At 41.3% G+C, this 22,900-nt stretch overlaps 1 protein-coding gene across 1 annotated transcript in view; it reads right to left on the bottom strand.

Moving 5' to 3' along the window:
* LOC126482001 (methyl farnesoate epoxidase-like) overlaps nucleotides 1-22,900 on the bottom strand; it is a 332,140-nt gene that overhangs the window by 147,596 nt on the left and 161,644 nt on the right. The window contains exon 5 of the mRNA XM_050105967.1: nucleotides 15,331-15,451. Coding sequence (XP_049961924.1) covers nucleotides 15,331-15,451 — 121 coding nt within the window. The remainder of the gene's footprint in view (nucleotides 1-15,330; nucleotides 15,452-22,900) is intronic.

The following is a 22,900-nucleotide window of genomic DNA, read 5'->3' on the forward strand; positions in this document are numbered from 1 at the left end:
AATGGACACAGGATCATCGAGACTGGCCGGTGGATCAATGAAAACGTGTTGGCTGGTCAGGTGAATCACGTTTCTTCTTCCAATAGATGTGTGGTCGTATCCGGACAAGCCGTCATCCGGGTGGACGGCTGCTCGGAACATGCACCACAGCGCGGATGCAGGTCGACGGGGGGCAGCCCGTATTTTGCCATGCGAGACATTCACCTGATATTTTATGGGATCTGTCGCACTAATCGATGGCACCATGACAGCTTTGGACTGTGCGAACATTATTGCGGGCCATCGGCATCCTTTCATGCTTGATGTCTTCCTTGAGTCGATGGCACCTTCTTCCACGATGGCTGTCCGTAAAACGAGGCCAAGACCGTGCGACAGTGGGAAGCTACCGGCCGACAGCTCTGCGCCCACCACCCACCACCCCGTAATTTACGGCAAGTGTGTGACCTGTACGTACCAAATACCTCCGGAAATCCTATCAAAGATTTGTAGAAGACATGCCACGCAAATCGCTGTTCTATTGCATTCCAAATATGAACCAACAAGTCACTAAACAAAAGGTCCTAAGTTTTAGCTTTTCATTGAAAGATCTCAGTACTGGGACGTTCTTATACGAGGCGAAATACTGATTTTTCTAACGCGGAAACCAGTAAAGGTTATTTTGTCCATTTTGAAATGTGTTTTCGTCACTGTAGCTAGTCAATATTCTCAGTTCCCTTAAGAGTTTTCATACATTTCATTGTCAACCTTCTGGTATGCTGAAAATTTCCCAGCGTTTCTCCGACTCACCGAACTGAAAAAGGTCTATTTGGAGTTTGTTATTTGTTATTTCTCGAATTTTTGCATTCTTTGGATGTCTCAAACGCTAAGCGACGATTTTGAGTCGCTTATTATTCACGCGCAATCCTTGGTCAGAGTAGTTTTGTCACTGGAAGATGTGTTGGTTTTGTCATCGCTGCTTGGCAGCGAGAAGCGCGGGAGTTCCATCGTTTGAGCAGTAGCCAGACAGACGCCGAGCAGAGGACTCGTGGCAATGTAGATGTAAAGTGAAGTGCATCTATGTTTAAGTAAAATGATTTGTATTTGAATGTTGTGAGATGGAGGATAAATATCTGATTAGCGATTTAGAATGAAAAGACTATGAAGAGGAATGAGGCTAATATTGGCAGTACTTTTGCAAGTAGTTAGATTCATTGCTGACTGAGATATCCATATCAGGGACGTTTAGATATTTCATTAAAGATCGAGTAATTTTCACTTAAGGTATCTTTCGTGTTTATTAATAATTTGTTCCATCGTTTGAGTAGTAGCCAGACAGACGCCGAGCAGAGGACTCGTGGCAATGTAGATGTAAAGTGAAGTGCACCTATGTTTAAGTAAAATGATTTGTATTTGAATGTTGTGAGATGGAGGAGAAATATTTGATTAGCGATTTAGAATGAAAAGACTATGAAGAGGAATGAGGCTAATATTGGCAGTACTTTTGCAAGTAGTTAGATTCATTGTTGAATGAGATATCCATGTCAGGGACGTTTAGATATTTCATTAAAGATTGAGTAATTTTCACTTAAGGTATCTTTCGTGTTTATTAATAATTTGTCTAACATTTGTAAGAGTAAGAGTTTGATACAATATTGCCTATTGTCAATGTTAATGAGTGTTGTAACATAAATTTCGTGCAAGTAATAATGTATCAGATAGTTTAAAAACAGTTTGTTGAAAGAACATTTCATCTAAGACCTTTGTCCACATCCTCTCATTTTTATTTAAGGGAATGTCTCAGGCAATGACGTGTATAAAATAATTTATTTATTGTCTGGAGCATTGCACTAAGCTCTCAGCGACTGTTGTTAGAGATTTTCAGCCGGCGCACAGAGAGCAGCAAGCGCCGCGTTTCCAAGCAATTACATTATGAGGTAAGATATTTTCACTTCACGATCAGTTTGCTACGAAAATTATCAACGCACAGGGACCATTTCATGAACAGCATTATTAGACATATCACTAACGCACACGGACACTTTGTTTAATTAAAGAGATGAATAGTAATATTCGGGATTTAATCAGTTTGCAGCTTTTTTATAAAGATTATAAAACACGGCCAAATTCATGCTATATTCTCGCAGGCAGATATATTTGCTTTCTCTCGCAGATGGAAATGCACAAAGTCACTAAACGGTAAACAACAGACAAGTTACAACCAATCAACCAAGCCAGTACGAAATCTGAAAGTAAATAAAAACAATTGCATTAAAGGAAACTTTCAGAACGAATTTCAGATATTTGAGACTGAATTAGTCGAAACACGTAAGTCTAGTAGGTTGACGGCCTTTGTCTCACGTGGCTCTGAAAGTGAACTTAGGCTGGTGAACCTAACATACAACTTATGAGGTTGGAGATGGGGAAACAATCATAGGACAACAGTTGCTTGTAACATTAACACACTACCCATTCACATTAATGTTAAAGTAGCTCTCTCCCCCCCCCCCCCCCCCCCCCACTCTCAGACCCCCACCCCGATCAAACCAGGGGTCCTAAAACGTCTGTGTCGGGTGTTCACGGAACACCTTGTGAACAACGTTCGCACGTACGCCATCACGTATGAACAACATTTCTATTCGTTGCTACAGTGACGCAGTCTCCAGCAAGGTAAGCAATATTTTAATGAGGAAGTCCACATACTGCACCCCAATTAATCTTTGTGGTACCATGTATGGCCCTATTAATCTGTCGCCAAGTACGCTTGCCCATATGTTAATGGAAAATCGGTGTTGATGCATTCATACCTGAATTGCTTGGTGATTTACATCTACCCATACATGCTGGCAATAGAAATTCACAGCACTATATCTTGTGCACCTTGCTTCATAGGTAAATAAAATCTGGACGTGAGCAGTGGATCTGCGGCACGATTCTACAACAGCCATTGGCAAAACCGCCAACTGCCATGATGATCCTGTGGCCTTAGGGCCTGAACGCGCTGCGGATGATATGGGTGCAGCAATTGTTCAGGAAGTACTCCCCAGATAAGAGAGTGAGATATGCCTTCTGCTGCTGCTTCTAATCGTCGCATACTGTTCTCAGGAGTTTCTTGCACCGAACATAGCACACGATCCTCCGTCAGGCGTGTGGACCGTGCGGGACCTTCCAGTGTCAGTTTTCCGAGATGCAAGGGTACCTGTGCCCCTCATACACTGAAAACGTCAGCCGACCAGCTTATCAGAGGGCACTCTGTCCTGTGGAAATTTTCAGCGTAGGTGTAAAGTTCTCGTAGCTAAACCATAACAGAATATCATATACGTCACTCCACTTGTCGAGTAGTAGCCTTCCATTGGTAACAATTGGTGGACGAAAGAAAATGTAAATGTACTGCACCATTTGTACCTAAAAACAGCGCAATAACATTAAAAACATAAGTGAATCTGGTTTTGGAAGAAGGTGAAACACCATTGTATGTACGATGAGGCTCACAAACACGACGGAAACTAACGTAGCCTTACCGAAATTAGAAACAAAATAGTTGTTATTATCATACAGCGCCATGGAACCACAATTCTTTCCGTCGATCGACCGGCACTATAGGAGCGCGGGCGACAATAATTGTCGTCGCGGCCGAAGTTCCGTTACTCGGATCACATCATTGTTACTCGGATTTCAGTTTTGATTCGAAATTAAAATAATTCTGGATGATAACGTCTTCCTTTATAAAAAATAAAAAAAAATGTCGCGGGCTGCAGGGAGAAGGCACGGGGACTCCCATGCGCATCACTGGCCACAACTTGCCGACCGCTGCTCTAAAAGGACTGCGATTATGCCGAAAACCGCTTTATTTTCTACCTTAAAAAGTATAGTATTATAATATTTTTGGTTTTCCTTGAGTAGGTGAGTTGCAAACTATTTAAAAATTTGTTAATGAGACATTACTAGAAACCTCTTGGGATACGAGAAACACTGCACAATAATTTAGAATTGATGACTGGTGTTGTCCGCAGAACGAGGCATGATGCAAAAGTTGGTACCTCAAGATGGCACCACAAGTAAAGACACACCTTGCCAAACGCAGCAACGAATCGGAGGCATCACCGTAGACACGTCTCCTGGTGCTTCCTTACGTCGTTGCAGTCTGAAAGCTATTTGCACCAACGGAAAAAAATTGCAACACCAAAAATAATTAATATAGAGTAATGAAATGTCGGAGATACATTTGTCTAGGTAACACTGCAATGTGAAATGCTGGCACATTGATAACAGGTGTAACTACCAGAATGTTGTATGCAAGCACGCAAACGTGCGTGCATTGTGTTGCACGGGTGCTGGATGTTAAGATTGTGGGATGGAGTTCCATGCCTGTTGCACTTGATCGGTTAATACAGAGACACTGGAGTTGTCGTCCGATGATGTCCTATATGTGCTCGATTGGAAACAGATGTTACAACAACGGTATGTGGGCGAATGTAATCCTGTTGGGAACGCGTTCAAATGGTTCAAATGGCTCTGAGCACTATGGGACTCAACTGCTGTGGTCATCAGTCCCCTAGAACTTAGAACTACTTAAACCTAACTAACCTAAGGACATCACATACATCCATGCCCGAGGCAGGATTCTAACCTGCGACCGTAGCAGTCGCACGGTTCCGGACTGCGCGCCTAGAACCGCGAGACCACCGCGGCCGGCAGAACGCGTTCCATGAATGGCAGTACAACAGGTCGAATGAACAGATTGACGTACAGATTTGTAGTCAGGGTGTGTGGGATAACCAGGAGAGTGCTTCTGCTGTCACACTAAAACATCAGACGATAACTCCAGGTGTGTATACAGTGTGTCTTGCACGCAGGCAGGTTGGTTGCACACCCTCAGCTGGCAGCCTCCTAACCAACACGCAGGCATCACTGGCGTGGAGGTAGAACCAGTTTTCATCAAAAAACACAAGAGACCTCCACTCTGCCCGCCAGTGAGCTCTCGCTAGAGGCCACTGAAGTGGGAAATGGGGGCGGTTTGGGGTCAGCGGAGTGCACGAAACAGGGCGTCTGGCTCGGAGCTATCCTTGAAGTAACTGATTTGCAACAGTTCGTTGGGTCACTGTGGTGCCAGTTGCTGCTCAGATTGCTGCTGCAGACGCAGTGCGATGCGCCAGAGCCACAGGCAAACCCAATGGTCTTCCCTCTCGGTGGTGGCACATAACTATTCGGAGCCCGATCTTCTCGTGACCACCCCTGGCGGCAATCATGTACAGTGGCTACATTCCCGCCAAGTCTTTCTGCAATATCGCGGAAGGAACATCTAGTTTCCTGTAGCCCTATTACACGACCTCGTAGGTGTGTAGGAGTGTTGATAAGGGCGTCTTTGTTGCCTTGAAGGCGTTCTCAACTAACATCAACTCACTAAGTTCAGTCTCAAAGGTAACTAACGCTCACGACTGTTATAGCGCGTATTAAAAGCAAACCTGATTTGCATCCTCTTACCGGCGTTACTAACGCCACTCTTATGCGACTGGTGAGAAATTTGAATAGACGACACTTTTCAGTTGTAGGAAAACGCTTATCAATTTTCGGTTATGTCTGACATCTTCTTGGTGTTGCGACTTTTTTTCCGTCAGTGTACGTCCGAGAGCAGTGCCACTCTGACCGTTGTCTATGTAATCAGTGATCAAATGTAATCATCGCTTACGACGACATTGTTCTCGTACTACAGATTTGACCACGTGCCACTAGAACATTTATACTGAATATTATGTCATGTCAGAGACAAATAATTGGACTCTGATGTCAAACTATCACTTTGTAATAAAGTGCCAAATGTCCTAAGTGTCAGCGGCAGCATCAGTTTCGTGTCATCTGTGTGAACACTGCTCGTCTTCAAATTAAAGTATTTACCACGTTCAAGTTTTAAGAAATTAATAGTAATTTGTTACCCTGTTGTAGTATTCGATCGATCTCCCTTGAACTAGACTTGTTGCAATACACTACTACGTCTCCAGTCGAAAGACACTGAGTGCTCCAAAATGAAACTGCATTAGGCTCACACCTACGAGTCACTGGATTCTGAGCATGATTTGTTCGTTTGTGGCTCAGGACGAAATGTGTTGACGAACAGAAAACGAAGAACGCAAGGATCGAGGTATGCCGGCCGGAGTGGCCGAGAGGTTCTAGGCACTTCAGTCTGGAACCGCGTGACCGCTACGGTCGCAGGTCCGAATCCTGCCTCGGGCATGTGTGTGTGTGTGTTGTCCTTAGGTTAGTTAGGTTTACGTAGTCCCATAGTGCTCAGAGCTATTTGAACCATTTTATCGAGGTGTGATCAACATCTGAGCAAGCGTGGAGCAAACCCATCTCAGGCTAATGTGAGGAAGTTGGTCAGTGTATCATGTTATAGCTCCTTACTTTCCTTTCCTCTCCTTCTTTCACCGTATCACTCCACTGTTCTTCAGTCAATAACGCATTATAAACGCAGAGAGTTGAGGACCACACATTCACACAGAACTGACACAGAATATCCATAGAAACTGTTTCAAATTGTTACTCAATTAAATTACAAAATGTACTGACCCGGTACAAAAAAGTAGTCGTTTGCATAAGTAACACTGACGCAACTGTTTTAGATGATATTGTTTGGTTTTCTACAAATTTTTAGACCCTCTCTTGAGAACAGCTGGAATATTTACTTTGCCTATGGACAGCAGATCTCTTTTACAGCGCTTTGTGAATAAACGTACCGTACAAAGTACTAACCACCGCCTGGAGATACCTCGCTCATTCCGTGTAACGCACCTCTACTTGGCCCTGATAATAGCCTCAATTCAGCGAGAAAGAGTGTCTCCAAGTCTCTTCAAATATGTTATATTCATCTGAAGGCACTCTAGTCCGATTCACCTACGACGACGGTTCGCGTAGGTCGAGGAGGAGGAGGAGATTAGTATTAACCCTCCCGTCGACAACAAGGTCATTACCGACAGAGCACAAGCTCGGATTAAGGAAGGATGGAGGAGGAAAGCGGCAGTGCCCTTTGAAAGGAACAATGCCTTAAGCGATTCAGGGAATCACAGAAAACCTAAATCACGATTCAAAAGCTGCGACATGAACGTGAACAGAATAGTAATCCGAAAATGAAGAATAAATTTATTTCACGTTTATGATCAAAAATATTGCAGGGCCTCGGACTACCGGTTTCGGTCAGGAAATACCATCTTCAGATCTGCAGCAAAACACAAATACAACTAGTGGATGTATACAACTTAAAATAATAAAATAATCCATGACGAAAAGAGTTACTGAAATACACTCCTGGAAATGGAAAAAAGAACACATTGACACCGGTGTGTCAGACCCACCATACTTGCTCCGGACACTGCGAGAGGGCTGTACAAGCAATGATCACACGCACGGCACAGCGGACACACCAGGAACCGCGGTGTTGGCCGTCGAATGGCGCTAGCTGCGCAGCATTTGTGCACCGCCGCCGTCAGTGTCAGCCAGTTTGCCGTGGCATACGGAGCTCCATCGCAGTCTTTAACACTGGTAGCATGCCGCGACAGCGTGGACGTGAACCGTATGTGCAGTTGACGGACTTTGAGCGAGGGCGTATAGTGGGCATGCGGGAGGCCGGGTGGACGTACCGCCGAATTGCTCAACACGTGGGGCGTGAGGTCTCCACAGTACATCGATGTTGTCGCCAGTGGTCGGCGGAAGGTGCATGTGCCCGTCGACCTGGGACCGGACCGCAGCGACGCACGGCACGGATGCACGCCAAGACCATAGGATCCTACGCAGTGCCGTAGGGGACCGCACCGCCACTTCCCAGCAAGTTAGGGACACTGTTGCTCCTGGGGTATCGGTGAGGACCATTCGCAACCGTCTCCATGAAGCTGGGCTACGGTCCAGCACACCGTTAGGCCGTCTTCCACTCACGCCCCAACATCGTGCAGCCCGCCTCCAGTGGTGTCGCGACAGACGTGAATGGAGGGACGAATGGAGACGTGTCGTCTTCAGCGATGAGAGTCGCTTCTGCCTTGGTGCCAATGATGGTCGTATGCGTGTTTGGCGCCGTGCAGGTGAGCGCCACAATCAGGACTGCATACGACCGAGGCACACAGGGCCAACACCCGGCATCATGGTGTGGGGAGCGATCTCCTACACTGGCCATACACCACTGGTGATCGTCGAGGGGACACTGAATAGTGCACGGTACATCCAAACCGTCATCGAACCCATCGTTCTACCATTCCTAGACCGGCAAGGGAACTTGCTGTTCCAACAGGACAATGCACGTCCGCATGTATCCCGTGCCACCCAACGTGCTCTAGAAGGTGTAAGTCAACTACCCTGGCCAGCAAGATCTCCGGATCTGTCCCCCATTGAGCATGTTTGGGACTGGATGAAGCGTCGTCTCACGCGGTCTGCACGTCCAGCACGAACGCTGGTCCAACTGAGGCGCCAGGTGGAAATGGCATGGCAAGCCGTTCCACAGGACTACATCCAGCATCTCTACGATCGTCTCCATGGGAGAATAGCAGCCTGCATTGCTGCGAAAGGTGGATATACACTGTACTAGTGCCGACATTGTGCATGCTCTGTTGCCTGTGTCTATGTGCCTGTGGTTCTGTCAGTGTGATCATGTGATGTATCTGACCCCAGGAATGTGTCAATAAAGTTTCCCCTTCCTGGGACAATGAATTCACGGTGTTCTTATTTCAATTTCCAGGAGTGTATATGCGAAAATTATGCGCTTTCAATATGACGAGGAATACTTATTTATAAAAAAGAATGTCCTAATGTACTGGAGACGTAGCGGCATGGTCGCACAGGGTAGTCGCGTGGTCTTAGGCGACTTGTCACGGCTCGCACGCCTCCACCCCGCCCCCCCCCCTCCCCCCCCTCCCCCCGTCAGAGGTTCGAGTCCTCCCCCGGGCATGGGTGTGTGTGTGTTGTCCTTAGCATAAGTTAGTTTAAGTTAGATTAAGTAGTGTGTAAGCTTGGGGGCGGATGACCTCAGCAGTTTGGTCCCATAGAACTTACCACAAATTTCCATAGTGGCATCGTCAAATGTTAAACACAAAATCAGCACCAGCATCGTCATACGTGTATAAAATATGGTATATACTATAGTCTTCTTGGCAGCAGTGGGACTGTTCAAAACAAACTGCCGTGCAGAAGCCACAAAATGTTTGTCTCGCAAGCTCGTCAGATGTCGCTACTGTATGCGCGCGCACGTTGTTCAATGATGTAACTATGCGATATAAATAAAAAGAAGAATACAATTAGTAAAGTCTGTAATATGCTTACCAGATGTAAAAGTCATTTTAGTAATAAAATCCAGTAACTTAAGACATGACAAAAGTTAGATTGTTTACAACGAGAAAGTTAAGCGATAATAATTCTGATACGCACCGGTGGCAAATTATGGATGAAAATATAAAGCCGTAAGTATAATAAAATAAAACGACAAAAACAAAGATCGAAAGAAGTCCAATGAATGAAAACATACTGTAGCAAATAATCAGCGCTCTCTGTTGACGCTACTGACAGAACACCGCATAGGCGAGGCGTGGTTAGAGGAACGCAACCGCCAGCACGGCCCTCGTACTCTGCGACGCGCCGTTCCAAGAAAAGAATGATAAATCCCAGTACCAGTCCATTAACAGGATTATCTAGTTAGTGAAACATGTTATATAAACCGAGAAGGGAGATGAAAACACTAGAGTTACACACTCAACGCGAGAAAAACGAAACGAGTTTGTAAAGCATTCTATACTATGTCGCTTCTCTTGCGTTCAGCATATACCTCGAGTGTTTTCTTGTCCCTTATCTGTTTATGTAACATGTTTCACTAACTAAATAATCTTGTTAATGGACTGGTACTGGGATTTATCATTCTTTTCTTGGAACGGCTTGTCGCAGGGTACGAGGGGCCCCCTGGCGGTTACGTTCGTCCAACGACATCTTGCCTATGTGGCATTCTGTTGGTAGCGTCAACAGAGCCCGTTGATTGCACAGGCCAACGAAATTTTTTTTAAAAACCTTTTTTACTTTTGCAGCTGATCTTTATAGATTTTTACGAGTTGAATCCAAATCTTGGCTTAGCTTTTTTGTACCACCCATAGTTTTCGAGCAATATGCTTTTTATTATATAGTATAAAAATCTTATGCTATACGGTAAACGGGGAAATTAATGAAACGCTTTGTTACAACATAAGCATTTACAGTAAGCTACCTAAAACAATGATATGTGTTAATAGAGGTTTCACTTGTCAGTTGGAACTGGTTTGTATTTTCTGTCTCTTTTTTCTTTGAAGCTTCTTTTGTAGCTTTTTCTACGATAGGTCGCTTGCTGAACTTCTCGGTGAAGTGACCAACAGTGGTGCCCCATCATGTTGGTAGCGTTTTTCCATCACTTTAATGTCCTGGTGAAAACGCTCTCCGTGCCCCTCACTAACATCTCCCATATTGTCCGGTAAGTACTCACGGTGACTGTTCAAAAAGTGAACTTTCAAGCTCATTAAATATCCTGAAGTTTTAAACTTCTTTAACATTGTAGCTATAATAGAAACACATTATGGGTCTTTTTCATGTCCTAAGAACTTTCTAACAATTTGCTTGAATGATACCCATGCTTCTTTCTCATTTAAGGTAATTGTGGATTCAATGTTAACATCAAACATCAATTTTCTAATGTCAGATCCGACAAAGACGCCTTCTTTTAGTTTAGCTTCTGAAAGGTGTGGAAACTTTTGGCAGAGATAATTAAAACATGGTCCATATTTAGGCAAAGCCTTTACAAACTGTTTCATTGCTTTATATGTAGAAGTGGCAGGAGTACGTTTTTTGGACCTACAAGGTTTTTGCGTAGATGGTTTAAAGACCCCCTCTCACAAGAAACATGGAAATTTGGTAAAGCCACCTTCCTGACCAAGGAGCATGCATGTTACTTTTAGATCGCCACATATCATCCAACCATGAGCAGAATAGCCTATTTTATTTAGCACTATTTCTAGGTTTTCATAGCTTTCTTTCATACTTACAGAATGTCCAACAGGTGTAGAAGCATACATATTACCATTGTGTAAAAAAACAGCCTTGAAACTAGTTTTGGGTGAATCAATAAACAGCCTCCAGGCTTCCTTTTTGTATTCAAGACCAAACTCATTCATCAGACCGGGAATGTCTGAGCAGTACACAAAATCACCTTCTTGTTGAAAGAACTTGGAAAACTGCTGCTCTCTCTTTCTATACATGTATATGTGGTTCCAACTGCCAATAAGTTCTTTTCTATTAATCTAGAGCCAAGCAATTCAGCTTTTTCTTTCGTTAAGCCCAGATCCCTAACCAAATCGTTAAGCTCGGTCTGAGTAAACAATGTGGGCTTTAGACTTTCTGAATTATAATGGAATTGATCATCTGGTTCATGTAAATCAGACTGTACATCAGAAAATACTTCTGTTGGAACAGAATTTAAATCATCTGGTGATTCAGGAACTGGCAAGTCTGCACCAGGCCCTACTGGTCGGATGGCAGACGGAAGGTTAGGGTAGATTATTACCTTCTTGTTTTTCGAATTATGACCAGTAATATCAACACTGCAAAAGTAGCAATCATTGGAATTATTTCTTGGCTCCCTCCATATTATAGGAACATCAAATCCAAAGGCTTTTTTTTCTCCATTTTGGACAATTTTGTAAGATCTTCAACACACACATAACATACCTTATGTGGAACCCAAGATTTATCTTGATCACCAAGTTTAGACCCAAAGTATGACAGATAAAACTTTTTCACATAGTCTGTAATGTTTCTTTGGTGTTTTGTAATCACAAATTCACCACAACAGCAAATGTTTTTCAGCAGTGCTAACAACGTCATCTACATTCATTACACCGCCTTTTTAAATTATTTTAACTATATAAAAGCTGTTAAATTATTTAAAAATTCGCTTAACTTAATATATTTAACTGTAAAATGTGAAGATATGGCGGTTAATACTGTTTTCTAAGTATCATATTTGGATTTCCCACCCAAAAAAACATAAGAATAAGGTATTTTCAGCAAAAAAGTTCTTCCATCGTTGGCCTATGTTATTTGCTAAAACATGTTTTCATTCAATGGGCTTATTTCACTCTTTGTTTCTGTCACTTTTAAATTATTCTGTGTACTCTGTAAGCTGGTTATTACTTACGCCTTTATATATTCGTCCATAAATTGCCGCTGGAGAGTATCAGCATTATTTTCGCTTATCTATTTCGTTTCTAACAACCTAAATTTTATCGTGTCTTAATTTATTGGATTTCATTACTGTAATGGCTTTTACACCTGACAAGTGAACTACAGACGTTACTAATTGTTTCTTCTTTTTATGGTATATCGTATAATTACAACACTGAAGAATATGTATATGCATACAGTAGTGACATCTGGTGAGCTTGCGAGACAAACATCTTGTGGCTGCAGCACGGCAGTTTGTTTTTAACAGTAGCACTGCTGACAAGATGACTATAGCATAAAGCATATTTTATACATGCATGACGACGGTGGTGCTGATTTTGTGTTTAACATTTGACGATGTCACCATGGCTCCAGTACATTACGACATGTTTTTCTATAAAACAGGTATGCCTCGTCATATTTAAAGTGCATAAGTTTTACATGTATTTCAGTAATACTTTTCGTCATGATCTATTTTATTGTTTTAAGCTGTAGACATCCACTAGTTATATTTGTGTTTTGCCGCAAATCTGAAGATCGTCATTGCTGACCCAAACCGGTACTCTGGGAAGCTACAATATTTGTGAACATAGACGCGAAATACATAAATTTACTCTAAAACAGGATGGCCGGATGCGTGTTTGAACCGTCGTCCTGCTGAATACGAGTCTAGTAGGGTAACCACTGCGCTACCCCACTCGGTCGTGCAGGTCGGGGCTCCGACGGAGTTTGATTTATTGCCGACTACAAGCGACAGTTGCGGTGCTCGCATACACGTGCTATGCGTTTGAAGAAAGCGTTTATCCTGTATATTATGTCTCTCGCTTGCTAAATGGAATTTTTTGCTTAACCAATAACACGAGAGTTGATAATTTGCAACAAACAGCTACGAGATTCAATGCAGAGCGTTCAGAACACTGGTGAACGCTCATTGGCTGTCGAAGAATGCCAACAAGCCTTAACTCCACCTCCATCTTTCGTGATTCCAGCTGGAAGTGTTGATTAGATCCCGTAGAGTTTCTGAATTCTTCTGGGCCTGCAGAGTTATAGATCTCGTGTGAGGACATTATATATTTACTAACCCAAAATGCTGCTAGACAAAAACTTTTTATTACGCTATTAGTTTTACTGCTGTAAGCTTATTTCGGCTTCATGGCCATTATGAGGCTCAGAAACATATGCAGTTGTTAGTGCTTATATCTGTATTCATTTGTAACTAATAACTGTTTTATGCATATGTTTCGTGGTACTTTCTTCCTGACACATCGTTAACGCTTTCACTGTCTAATACCTTGTACTACTCCGAATCGTAGGTATAGCGCAGACAAAATTGAAGATGTGTAATGTCTCAGCAGGAATTTGTTGCTGAGCAATATTCGTTAACAGGTATTTAATATTTTCCGTACGTTTAACAGCTTGATTTGACAACGAAGTCAACGGTTTTATATGGTTACATAATTAGATTTTTCACCTATGGAGTTTTGCGTGGTTGTAGGAAATTTTTTGCTAATGTTTTATCCATTGTCATGTTCTGTAGTTTCAGTAAAGTTGTGAATATAATTTTTATGTTTTAAGTCAGTTTCTTCGTTAAAAATTTTTTCTAGCTGTTTGTGCCTGTGTATACTGATTTCTATTTCTTCTAAATAGCCCTTTATTGAGCCCTTTGGTGCTATGTGCAAAATTTGCATCGCATTTTCGATTTGGTTTACACTGTGGCTTTCTGTTCCTATGTATTTGAATTCTGTGAATAGGTTTGTGGCACTGTTTATGGTATGATCTAGGTATGTAATTTTGAAAATTCTGCCTGTTTGGCTTATGTAGACTTTTTGACAATAATTAAAATGTGTAGCAGATCGAAAATTCGATGAAAATCCTCCACATAACAACAAAGGACCCAATAATGAATTATATGGAATAAATAGAAATCTACATAAACACGCGTAAATATCGAGACAAAATTTTTGACGAACAAACTGACTAATTTAAAAATGATACAACTTTACTGAAATCACAAAACACAATAACGCATAAAACAGGGAAAGACAAAAGCAACGAACATTAGCAAAGATTTATTACTACTGTACATAGCTCCATAGATGAACAAGCTCATTATGCAACCACATAAAATCGTTGACTTAGTTGTAGAATAAAGCTGTCAAACTTACAAAGAATATTAAGCACATCTTAATGAATATTGCGTAGCAACAAATTTCACATCGTAGAAATTACAATATTACATCTTTATAAATTCGTGTGTGCTACACCTACGATCCATATATATATATATATATATATATATATATATATATATAAAAGCTACAAAAAACCAAGATACATGCACCAGCAACTCCATATGTTTCTGGGCTTCATAATGGCCATGGAATAAGCTAACAGTTGTAAGAAATAACTTCGCAATAAAAAGTCTTTGAATATAGCAGCGTTTTGACTTACTAAACATATAAGATTCCGTAGAGCTACCAAATGGCGGTGAGGTTGGTTGCTACGTTACACCCACTGTTCCAAATGGTCACAGACATTTGCCATACGATTACGTTCAATGATTCATCGAGCCAGTCGAGGACGCCTGACAAACGGGAGTTTGTTCAAATGGCTCAAATGGCTCTGAGCACTATGGGATTTAACATCTGAGGTCTTCAGTCCCCTAGAACTTAGAACTACTGAAACCTAACTAACCTAAGGACATCACACACATCCATGCCCAAGGCAGGATTCGAACCTGCGACCGTAGCGGTCACGCGGTTCCGGACTGAAGCGCCTAGAGCCGCTCGGCCACCGCGGCCGCCGTGAGTTTGTCATGTAAACCTTTTGATGAAAACAGAGCTGTAAGTATAAAATTTTTACCGTCCTAGTAAAACTTATGTATGTTTCTTTTATGCATCATTCGCCCTCAATAAAGGAATGTTTTTATCTAATTGCGATAATCCCCATTTTAGAAAATTGCGATAATTGTAATTGTCAGTATCCGCATAGAGGAGGGAACTTTGGAGATGGTTAAAGACTCTGAAGAGACTTGTCGTAGATGCAGGCGCCAAATCCGACAGGGATGTGTAACATCCAACACACCCGATCAATCATATTTAAAATAGAAGCGTGTTATAAAGTTTATTGCGCATTACTTACCCGTAAATGTTGTGTTATCATTTTGGGCTTCTTCAGCTTTCACAATTTCACACAAATATGCATCTATGAGATCCCTCTTCTTCCCTGGAACATATGTGGCCTTGTGGTCTTCGATTAGTTTCTGGAAAAGAGTAAAGGATTTTTGTTAAATATAATTGTGTAGGTTTTTACGACTTGAGTCACTTAACATAAACCGAGCGAGGTGGCGCAGTGGTTAGCACACTGGACTCGCATTCGGGAGGACGACCGTTCAATCCCGTCTCCAGCCATCCTGATTTAGGTTTTCCGTGATTTCCCTAAATCGCTTTATGCAAATGCCGGGATGGTTCCTTTGAAAGGGCACGGCTCATTTCCTTCCCAATCCTTCCCTAACCCGAGCATGAGCTCCGTCTCTAATGACCTCGTTGTCGACGGGACGTTAAACACTAACCACCACCACCACCACTTAACATAAAAGTTTTCTGAGTGTCGTACCGGTTCATAATGTGAACAAACTATGCGGGAGAAACCAAAAGAATGCCACTGCAACCGTGTCCGAAACCTTGGTTTCTCCAGGACAACCGTTTTCTTTTCCTTTGTTTACATTATGACGTGGTACGATACTCAGAAAACTTTTGTGTCAACAGTGAATAAATAGGTGTCTCTGGGTGGATGGTATTGATACCAATACGAGAAAGATGAAAATATACTTCAGAAATGTAATGGAAGAATTTTTTCCTTTTACTTATAATTATACGGCCTTGCCAGGAACATCTGCGAGTTTTGTAACCCAATGTACATGAGCAATCACCTTCAAAATCTTTTGTTCACCAACAAACTGTTTCGTTTTGATGACGACGCTATGTTATTATACCAGAAAGTCTCTCGTATTTAATACGAAGCAATGGTGGGAATTTGATTTTAACGTGTGATAAAGAGTGAGGGCATTGGTTGTGACACTGGATCCGAATTCAGAGAGGTGGGCTTACACGCCTCGAGCGGTCAGTTTTGTTTGGACTTTCCATCAGATTTTCTAAATTATTTCAGGCAGTTGGCAGGATGATTAAGGGACAAGTCCACAATCAATGTATTACATCATCCTTCTCCAGTAAGTCTAGTGGCCAGTCTCACTTATCCCATTGTGTGGGGAACATGAAACCTAACATTCCTTCCCTTTCACCTGCATCTGCTTGTATACTCTGCAAAACATTGTCAGGGGCATGAAAGACAGTTTCTTTTATCGCTATACACTCAGACAGAGAGCATGGAAAGAATTATTATTACTATAGTCCCTTTTTCTTTATTATTATTTCATTTTCCTTTAGGGGCAGTCTGGCAATGGCTGTTTCAACTTTCTAGGCATAGGATTGCAATTTAATTAGAGGAGATTACAACATTAAAGAATTAAATAAAGCGGGTAGGAGAAGTGATTCAGCTTAAAACAGGGGAGAAAGGACCCATCTCGGCAAAATTACGGAAACTGTTCTTAGTATTTCACTAAAAAATAGATGTCTGTAATAAAAAGTCGTTCCCTAAAAATTTATATTTACCAGACAGTTAATGGGCCAGAATCCACATAAGCATGGCAAACACTCATTTTAAGTTAATGAAAGGAAATAAAGAAATATAGATTGTAGAGAAGATTTTAGGAAGTAGACCGACAGGACATAAATAGTCCCATACTCAGGGAATAAGTGTAGGGGGAGGAGATTCAGGAATCTTGCATTTCTGTTCGTGGCAATATCCTAGTGGAGGTGGTCTGGCATAAAGATGGTAGTAACATTTAAATTAATAAGTAATATAGAAGTATATAACCGTGAAGAAAAAAAATAGACGAAATTAGTAAAAAACAAGTAGTCTTATATCGGCATAGCCACAGAATGAGTCGTAGAAGATAGACAAGAAAGTAGAGTAGTCTGAGAAATTAAAATGCAAATCCAAACGGCTTAGCAAAGTGGAAATTGGCTTAAATATGCACGAAGCTGAACACAGAACAAAATATAGAAAAATAGTAATAGATGGGACAGTATCCAAGCCAAATCTGTTCCAAAAATTATGGGTAGAAAATGGACAACGCAAGAGAGGAAAGAAGGAAGTGAACAGAAGGTGTATTGCAGGAGCCTCAAGCAAACTTAGTGGCTTGAAAGTCGTGCTTTGCAACCTGTAACAATAGCAGAAGAAGTAAACAACAGATGGTTGTTTAATATAAGTACTGTGCCGTTTCTTGCGTATGTTTAACTTACATTCATTTATTTTGCAATCTGCATGCGGTGATGGTGAGGTTCTGTGTTGTTTCGGAGATGGCGATACTACTGACAATGCTAGTGGAGACGGCAGTGTTGTTTGTTATGCATTAAAACCAATGTGATACAAACACCGTCATATATTCGACAGAGCGCAGATTTTTCACTAGAACTACGATGTACAGTATGTGTTTTGCGGCACAGCTATGCACTTTTGGAGGAAGACCTGCTCACGATCTTTTACAACTTCACACAATTCGTAGTCTGCTGCCAGAAAATAACAGAAGTAACGTGATGACCTGGTTTAAGAAGGGTTGAGTTGTTAAGGAGTGAACTTAAAACTACGCGCAGTATCATCAGTGAAAACACAAAATAGTATTGTTTTTGAGCTATTCTATCTAATAGTACTAAATAGCAGATGTATTGTGTGTGTGTATGTACGTGTTTATGTAAGTGCGAAAACCCTTTGTGGCTAAGATATTTAGGTGGTGTTCCTTTGTTGTTGTGTGAATGCCGGACCTGAAATTTCCTGAGAATAGTAGTGAAGCAAATCTGATGAAGTGCACTTTGTTTGTATGGGTTGCATACATTCAGGAGCAAGAATACATTCAGGGGTAAACTATCCCCTTCCCCTTAACCTATTGTTTTGTTATGCTAATTCATTTATAAAAGCCAACCCATCCCCTTCCTCATCCCATCTCTCTGGGAAAAGAGAAGCCTGTACTGGGGCACTTTTTGTCACCCCTTTTCAGTTCAGTTCTGGGCCACTTTTCCCCATCATGAGAGAAACTCCCAACCCTCCCCTCCACTCCTCCACTTCTCCCTCCTCACCCCCACTTCCCCTCCCCTTCTTCCACTTGAGAGTTAGCAGGAGAAAAGACTCAGTCTGTGCTGTGCTGCTAGAAAGAAGGATCACATGACAATAAATTCAGATCAGAGTAAATTATATTATAGAGAACATATTGTTGATATATAAAATTCAGTTTGCATATTTTTTATTTAGTCAGTTTGCAGGAGATAGTTCACCAACCTTCCCTATCCCCATTCCCCCAGCAAGAATGCTTCCCAGCCAACCCCCTTGTAACCTCCCCCCAGTTTTGCACCGAATTAAATTATCTGCATACGCTGTAGGTGAAGTTATATTTTAATTATTTTAGCATAATATATATCTTTCCTCCTTGTCATGAGACTCATTGTTATCCACTTCCGTTATTGTGAAAACTACTAAATGATAACATCTCCTTTCTTAAATGCTGGAATTTATTAATTAAATCACTCAATTTATTAACATTTATGAACACCAAACACTGTGTGCCATTCATCCACTCATCTCTGGGCTTGCTACCAAGCAACCTCTCTCTCTAGCCTCTCACACCTGACTTCCACCCACGAACTCCAACACTCAACTACTGCTACCCACTCGCACATTGTTGACTGCACTCCAGTCTTTGCTTAAACCATGTGTGATATCTGCATAGTGCATAATCGATACTACACAAGGGTACTGTATCCTTACATATCCCCACCAAAATAATACTTTAATATGAAAAAATGTAATAGTGATATTAGATTTGAATATTAACGTAGAAAAATATATAGAAAGACAAAAAAGGAAAAAAATTGTAAAATTACATTATTTAGTAAAACTGTTTGCTTATTAATGGAGAACCTCAAGTCATTAAGAATAATTCTCATTTGTGTAAGGAAAATGGTGTTTAAGAAATTCAAGTATCACTTAATCATAGTACATTAAGCAAATTATATCATTAAATCACTCACTAATTAGCAACAAGATAAGTCAGGTTAATCGAAAATGCTTGTCCACACTGCATAATGTCATTGAATTAACATAGCAACATGAAACATAATGCTGTAACGTCCCAAATAAATAGCATGGCTAACTGTGATACACGAATAACAAGTGTCTATTAGCTTGATCATGAATATTTTTTTGGAAATGAATTAAATACTAATGATCAGATAGTCACTGTATTGAATTAATAGAAACATAGACCTAACTGAATGAATGTGATCAAAAAATAAACAAAATAATAAACAGACAACTCTAACTACTACACAATATTCACAGGAAAATATTCTATTACTACCCCACATAAATTAACACTCCATTTACTCTGCAGCGGAGTGTGTGCTGATATGAAACTTCCTGGCAGATTAAAACTGTGTGCCCGACTCGGGTTCGAGTCTCGGTTGGGCACACAGTTTTAATCTGCCAGCAAGTTTCAGAGCATCTCTTGTCTTGCAACACTTCTTATAGATGATACGGTTTAATGTTTTCTACATGTTGTAGCTATGATACTGACCGGACTGCACCATTTCAATTTCAACCGAATTAGGGTGAACAAGTTTTCTAATTTTGAATGGTCCTATGTAGCAGTGATGAAACTTTTGTATCTCTCCATTTGCACTTGATGATTTTGCATGAGTTCGAATAAGTAGTAAATCACCGACTTTGTACGTAATGGGCTTCACTATCTTGTCATGTGCCAGCTTCTGTTCTACTGCTCGTTTCTTCATCGTTTCCAACGCGATTTTAAAGCGCTCCTCTTGCGTAATTTCCTTCTATTGCGGAAAGGAAATGTATTCATGAAAGATACTATCAGATTTCTTTCCAAAGAGAACTGTACATGGCGGCAATCCCGTTGAATCATGCGACAAACTATTAATGACTGTTTCGAAATCGATCAATCGTTCTATCCATCTTTTATGTTTCTTCCCACCATGTGCACGAAATAAACGTCCGAGTTCACGCATTTGACGTTCAGTCGGGTTGGACGCGGGTCTTCATCATTAATAAAATCTTTCCATAAGTGTGACCAAAATTGTCGACCATTGTCCGATAAACTGCACTCTGGCTTGACAGTATTTAATAAGTATTCTTCCCTGAGTTTCTTGATTATGATCTTACTGTTGGTTTTCCTGAGTGGGTAAAAGCGTACAAATTTCGAACAGACATCCATCACAACCAAAATTTGAGTAAAATTCCCTTTTGATCTGGGTAGCGGTCCATAGAGATCGAGAGCTGAAATTTCACCAGGATTTTGAGGTATAATGCAATGCATGAAACCTTTGTGCTGAATCGTAGACACTTGAGTTTTTTGACAGAGATAGTAAGATTTTAGAATTGGTCGTACTTTTCGTGCCATGTTATCGAAGATGACGTTCTCTTGCAATTTTAGTATACATTTACGTGGCCCAAAATGAGCATAGCTCACGTGAACGTATCTTATTAATTCATCCACTACATGTTTGGGTATACATAGCCTCCAATGATCAGAATTCAAGTTGCTTCGCCGGTAAAGGATACCATCTTGTTTTAAATAATATTGACGTATCTTGCCACTACTCTCGGCATTAGGATCATCATATTTTTCTTTAACCATCCTCAATATTTCGTCTGCGTCCTGTTTCTGTTTGATGTTCCGCAGAATCTTGGATATATGACGCTCGCCTTCGACACCTCGCATAAAATGAATCCTTATGTCTTTCTGGCGTGGATGCGCAACATTAACTGAATCTTGTCCTTCTGATAGCCTTGGCAGCGCATCCGGTACGACGTTCTGCTTTCCTGGTATGTACTGAATCCCAAAACTGTATTGCTGAAGCATTAACGACCACCGGTTTAACCTATTGTGCATCAATTTGCAATTCATCAAGATGAGAGTTGGCAATACTCTCTTAGGATTTAGAGGTTGGCTACAGCGCGCATACACAAGCTCTGGAATCTAAGATATTGTTGTCGCGCCTCGCAGCGCACGGATTAATTAGTAGCAATTTGGAGGCCAGTGTAGGAGCCCGCCTGCTGTGGTGCGCACGTGTGTTGGGCGAAGGGGTCGTCGCCGAGCTGCCGTGCTTCCGTACTGCCGTGTCCGCCAGCAGCGACACAGGATTTGGTATTTAGCAGATATTTTTTATAATTTGCAGCGCGCTTATTAATTTGAAGAAAAGGGTTTGTGTATGTGCATAGCAGCAGACGGTAATTTTGATAATGATAGGAGTTGAATTCTTAAGGGGAAACCATTGTTGGATTAAGTATTGGTTTTTGTCATTGATTTCTTTTGTAATTGTCAGGGAATTGTTTCACTATGTATTCAATTGAGAAGTATTTCAGTCTGTCTCAAGGGTTTGATTAATTTGTAATATTGCTTTAATCTCACTGGAGGCAGATTTACAAACGAAGCGATTGTTCACAGAGCTTCTAGCGTTTTGTTAACTGAATGAGAAAGAATCGCTTTCAGAATATAGTTTTTTGTTTGGGTTATCATTTATCGAGTTTAGATTTGACCAAACCCTTTCTTTTAAATTATATGTAGTTGTAGTAAGCAGCAGCAGCCGCAGCAACAGCAGGAGCCGCCATACAGAACATGCATTGCACTCAGCATGAATAATAGGTTTTTTTAATGTATTTGTTAGATAAGGAATGCAGCAGATCAAGCAGTGGCAGCAGAAAGACAAAGTAAGTTATCTGTTGCGCACAGGACCAATAAAAAAGAATAAAGTTTTGGCGATCTCTGTAATAGTAAAGTTAACAAGAGTACAAGGACGAGATTTTCAGTAGAAAACACGAGATAAGAAGATAGAGCTCGCGACTTTCACCTGTCGACATGCCTGCCAGGATACGTTGTTTTTGGATGAGTCGTAGTTAGATATGCTTCGTCTTTCTACTGCCAACTGCAAGCTTACGCAACAGTAATCATTAGTGGAGGCACAGCATTTTGATCGCTTGCGCACTGCTTCGTATTAACAAAAATTGAACAGTGGAATTTTTCAGATAGCGGTGTATTTTAGTGACATGTTTTCGTTCGTATTGCAACAATGACGACGCGAGCACAAAATAAAATGGAAAATAATGCAGATGCTACTGCAAACGCGAACGTAGATACGGTTGCAAACATGAATGTAGGAGCGGTTTCAAACGCAGTTTCCGAAAATTCGGAACAGGGAGTAGAAAATTCTTTTGAGAATATTGAGATCCGGGAATTTTCGAACAATACTGTGGAGAATTGGAATGTAGGCGATCATTTGCCAACAATGCGTGATGAACAACTGTGTGTTACACGCAACTTAGGACATGACAATACAGTGACGCAAACAGAACGCATTATGAGAAATTCCAGCGTTGCTTCCGCCTCAAAAGTGCACAGTAATTTTGTTTTCCCCACTTTCGGTGGAAATTCAGGTCTGGTTGCCACTCCGATAGAGCGGAGTAATTTTGCCTTTCCTTCTGTTAGTGGAAATGCAGGCACTGCTTCTGCTGTAACAGAGAAGAGTAACCTTGTACTCCCCGCCCCCAGTAATGATGTTTTACAATTATTACTGAGTAAACT

The sequence above is a fragment of the Schistocerca serialis genome, chromosome 5 (genome assembly GCF_023864345.2).
Source record: "Schistocerca serialis cubense isolate TAMUIC-IGC-003099 chromosome 5, iqSchSeri2.2, whole genome shotgun sequence".
NCBI classification, from domain to species: Eukaryota; Metazoa; Arthropoda; class Insecta; order Orthoptera; family Acrididae; genus Schistocerca; species Schistocerca serialis.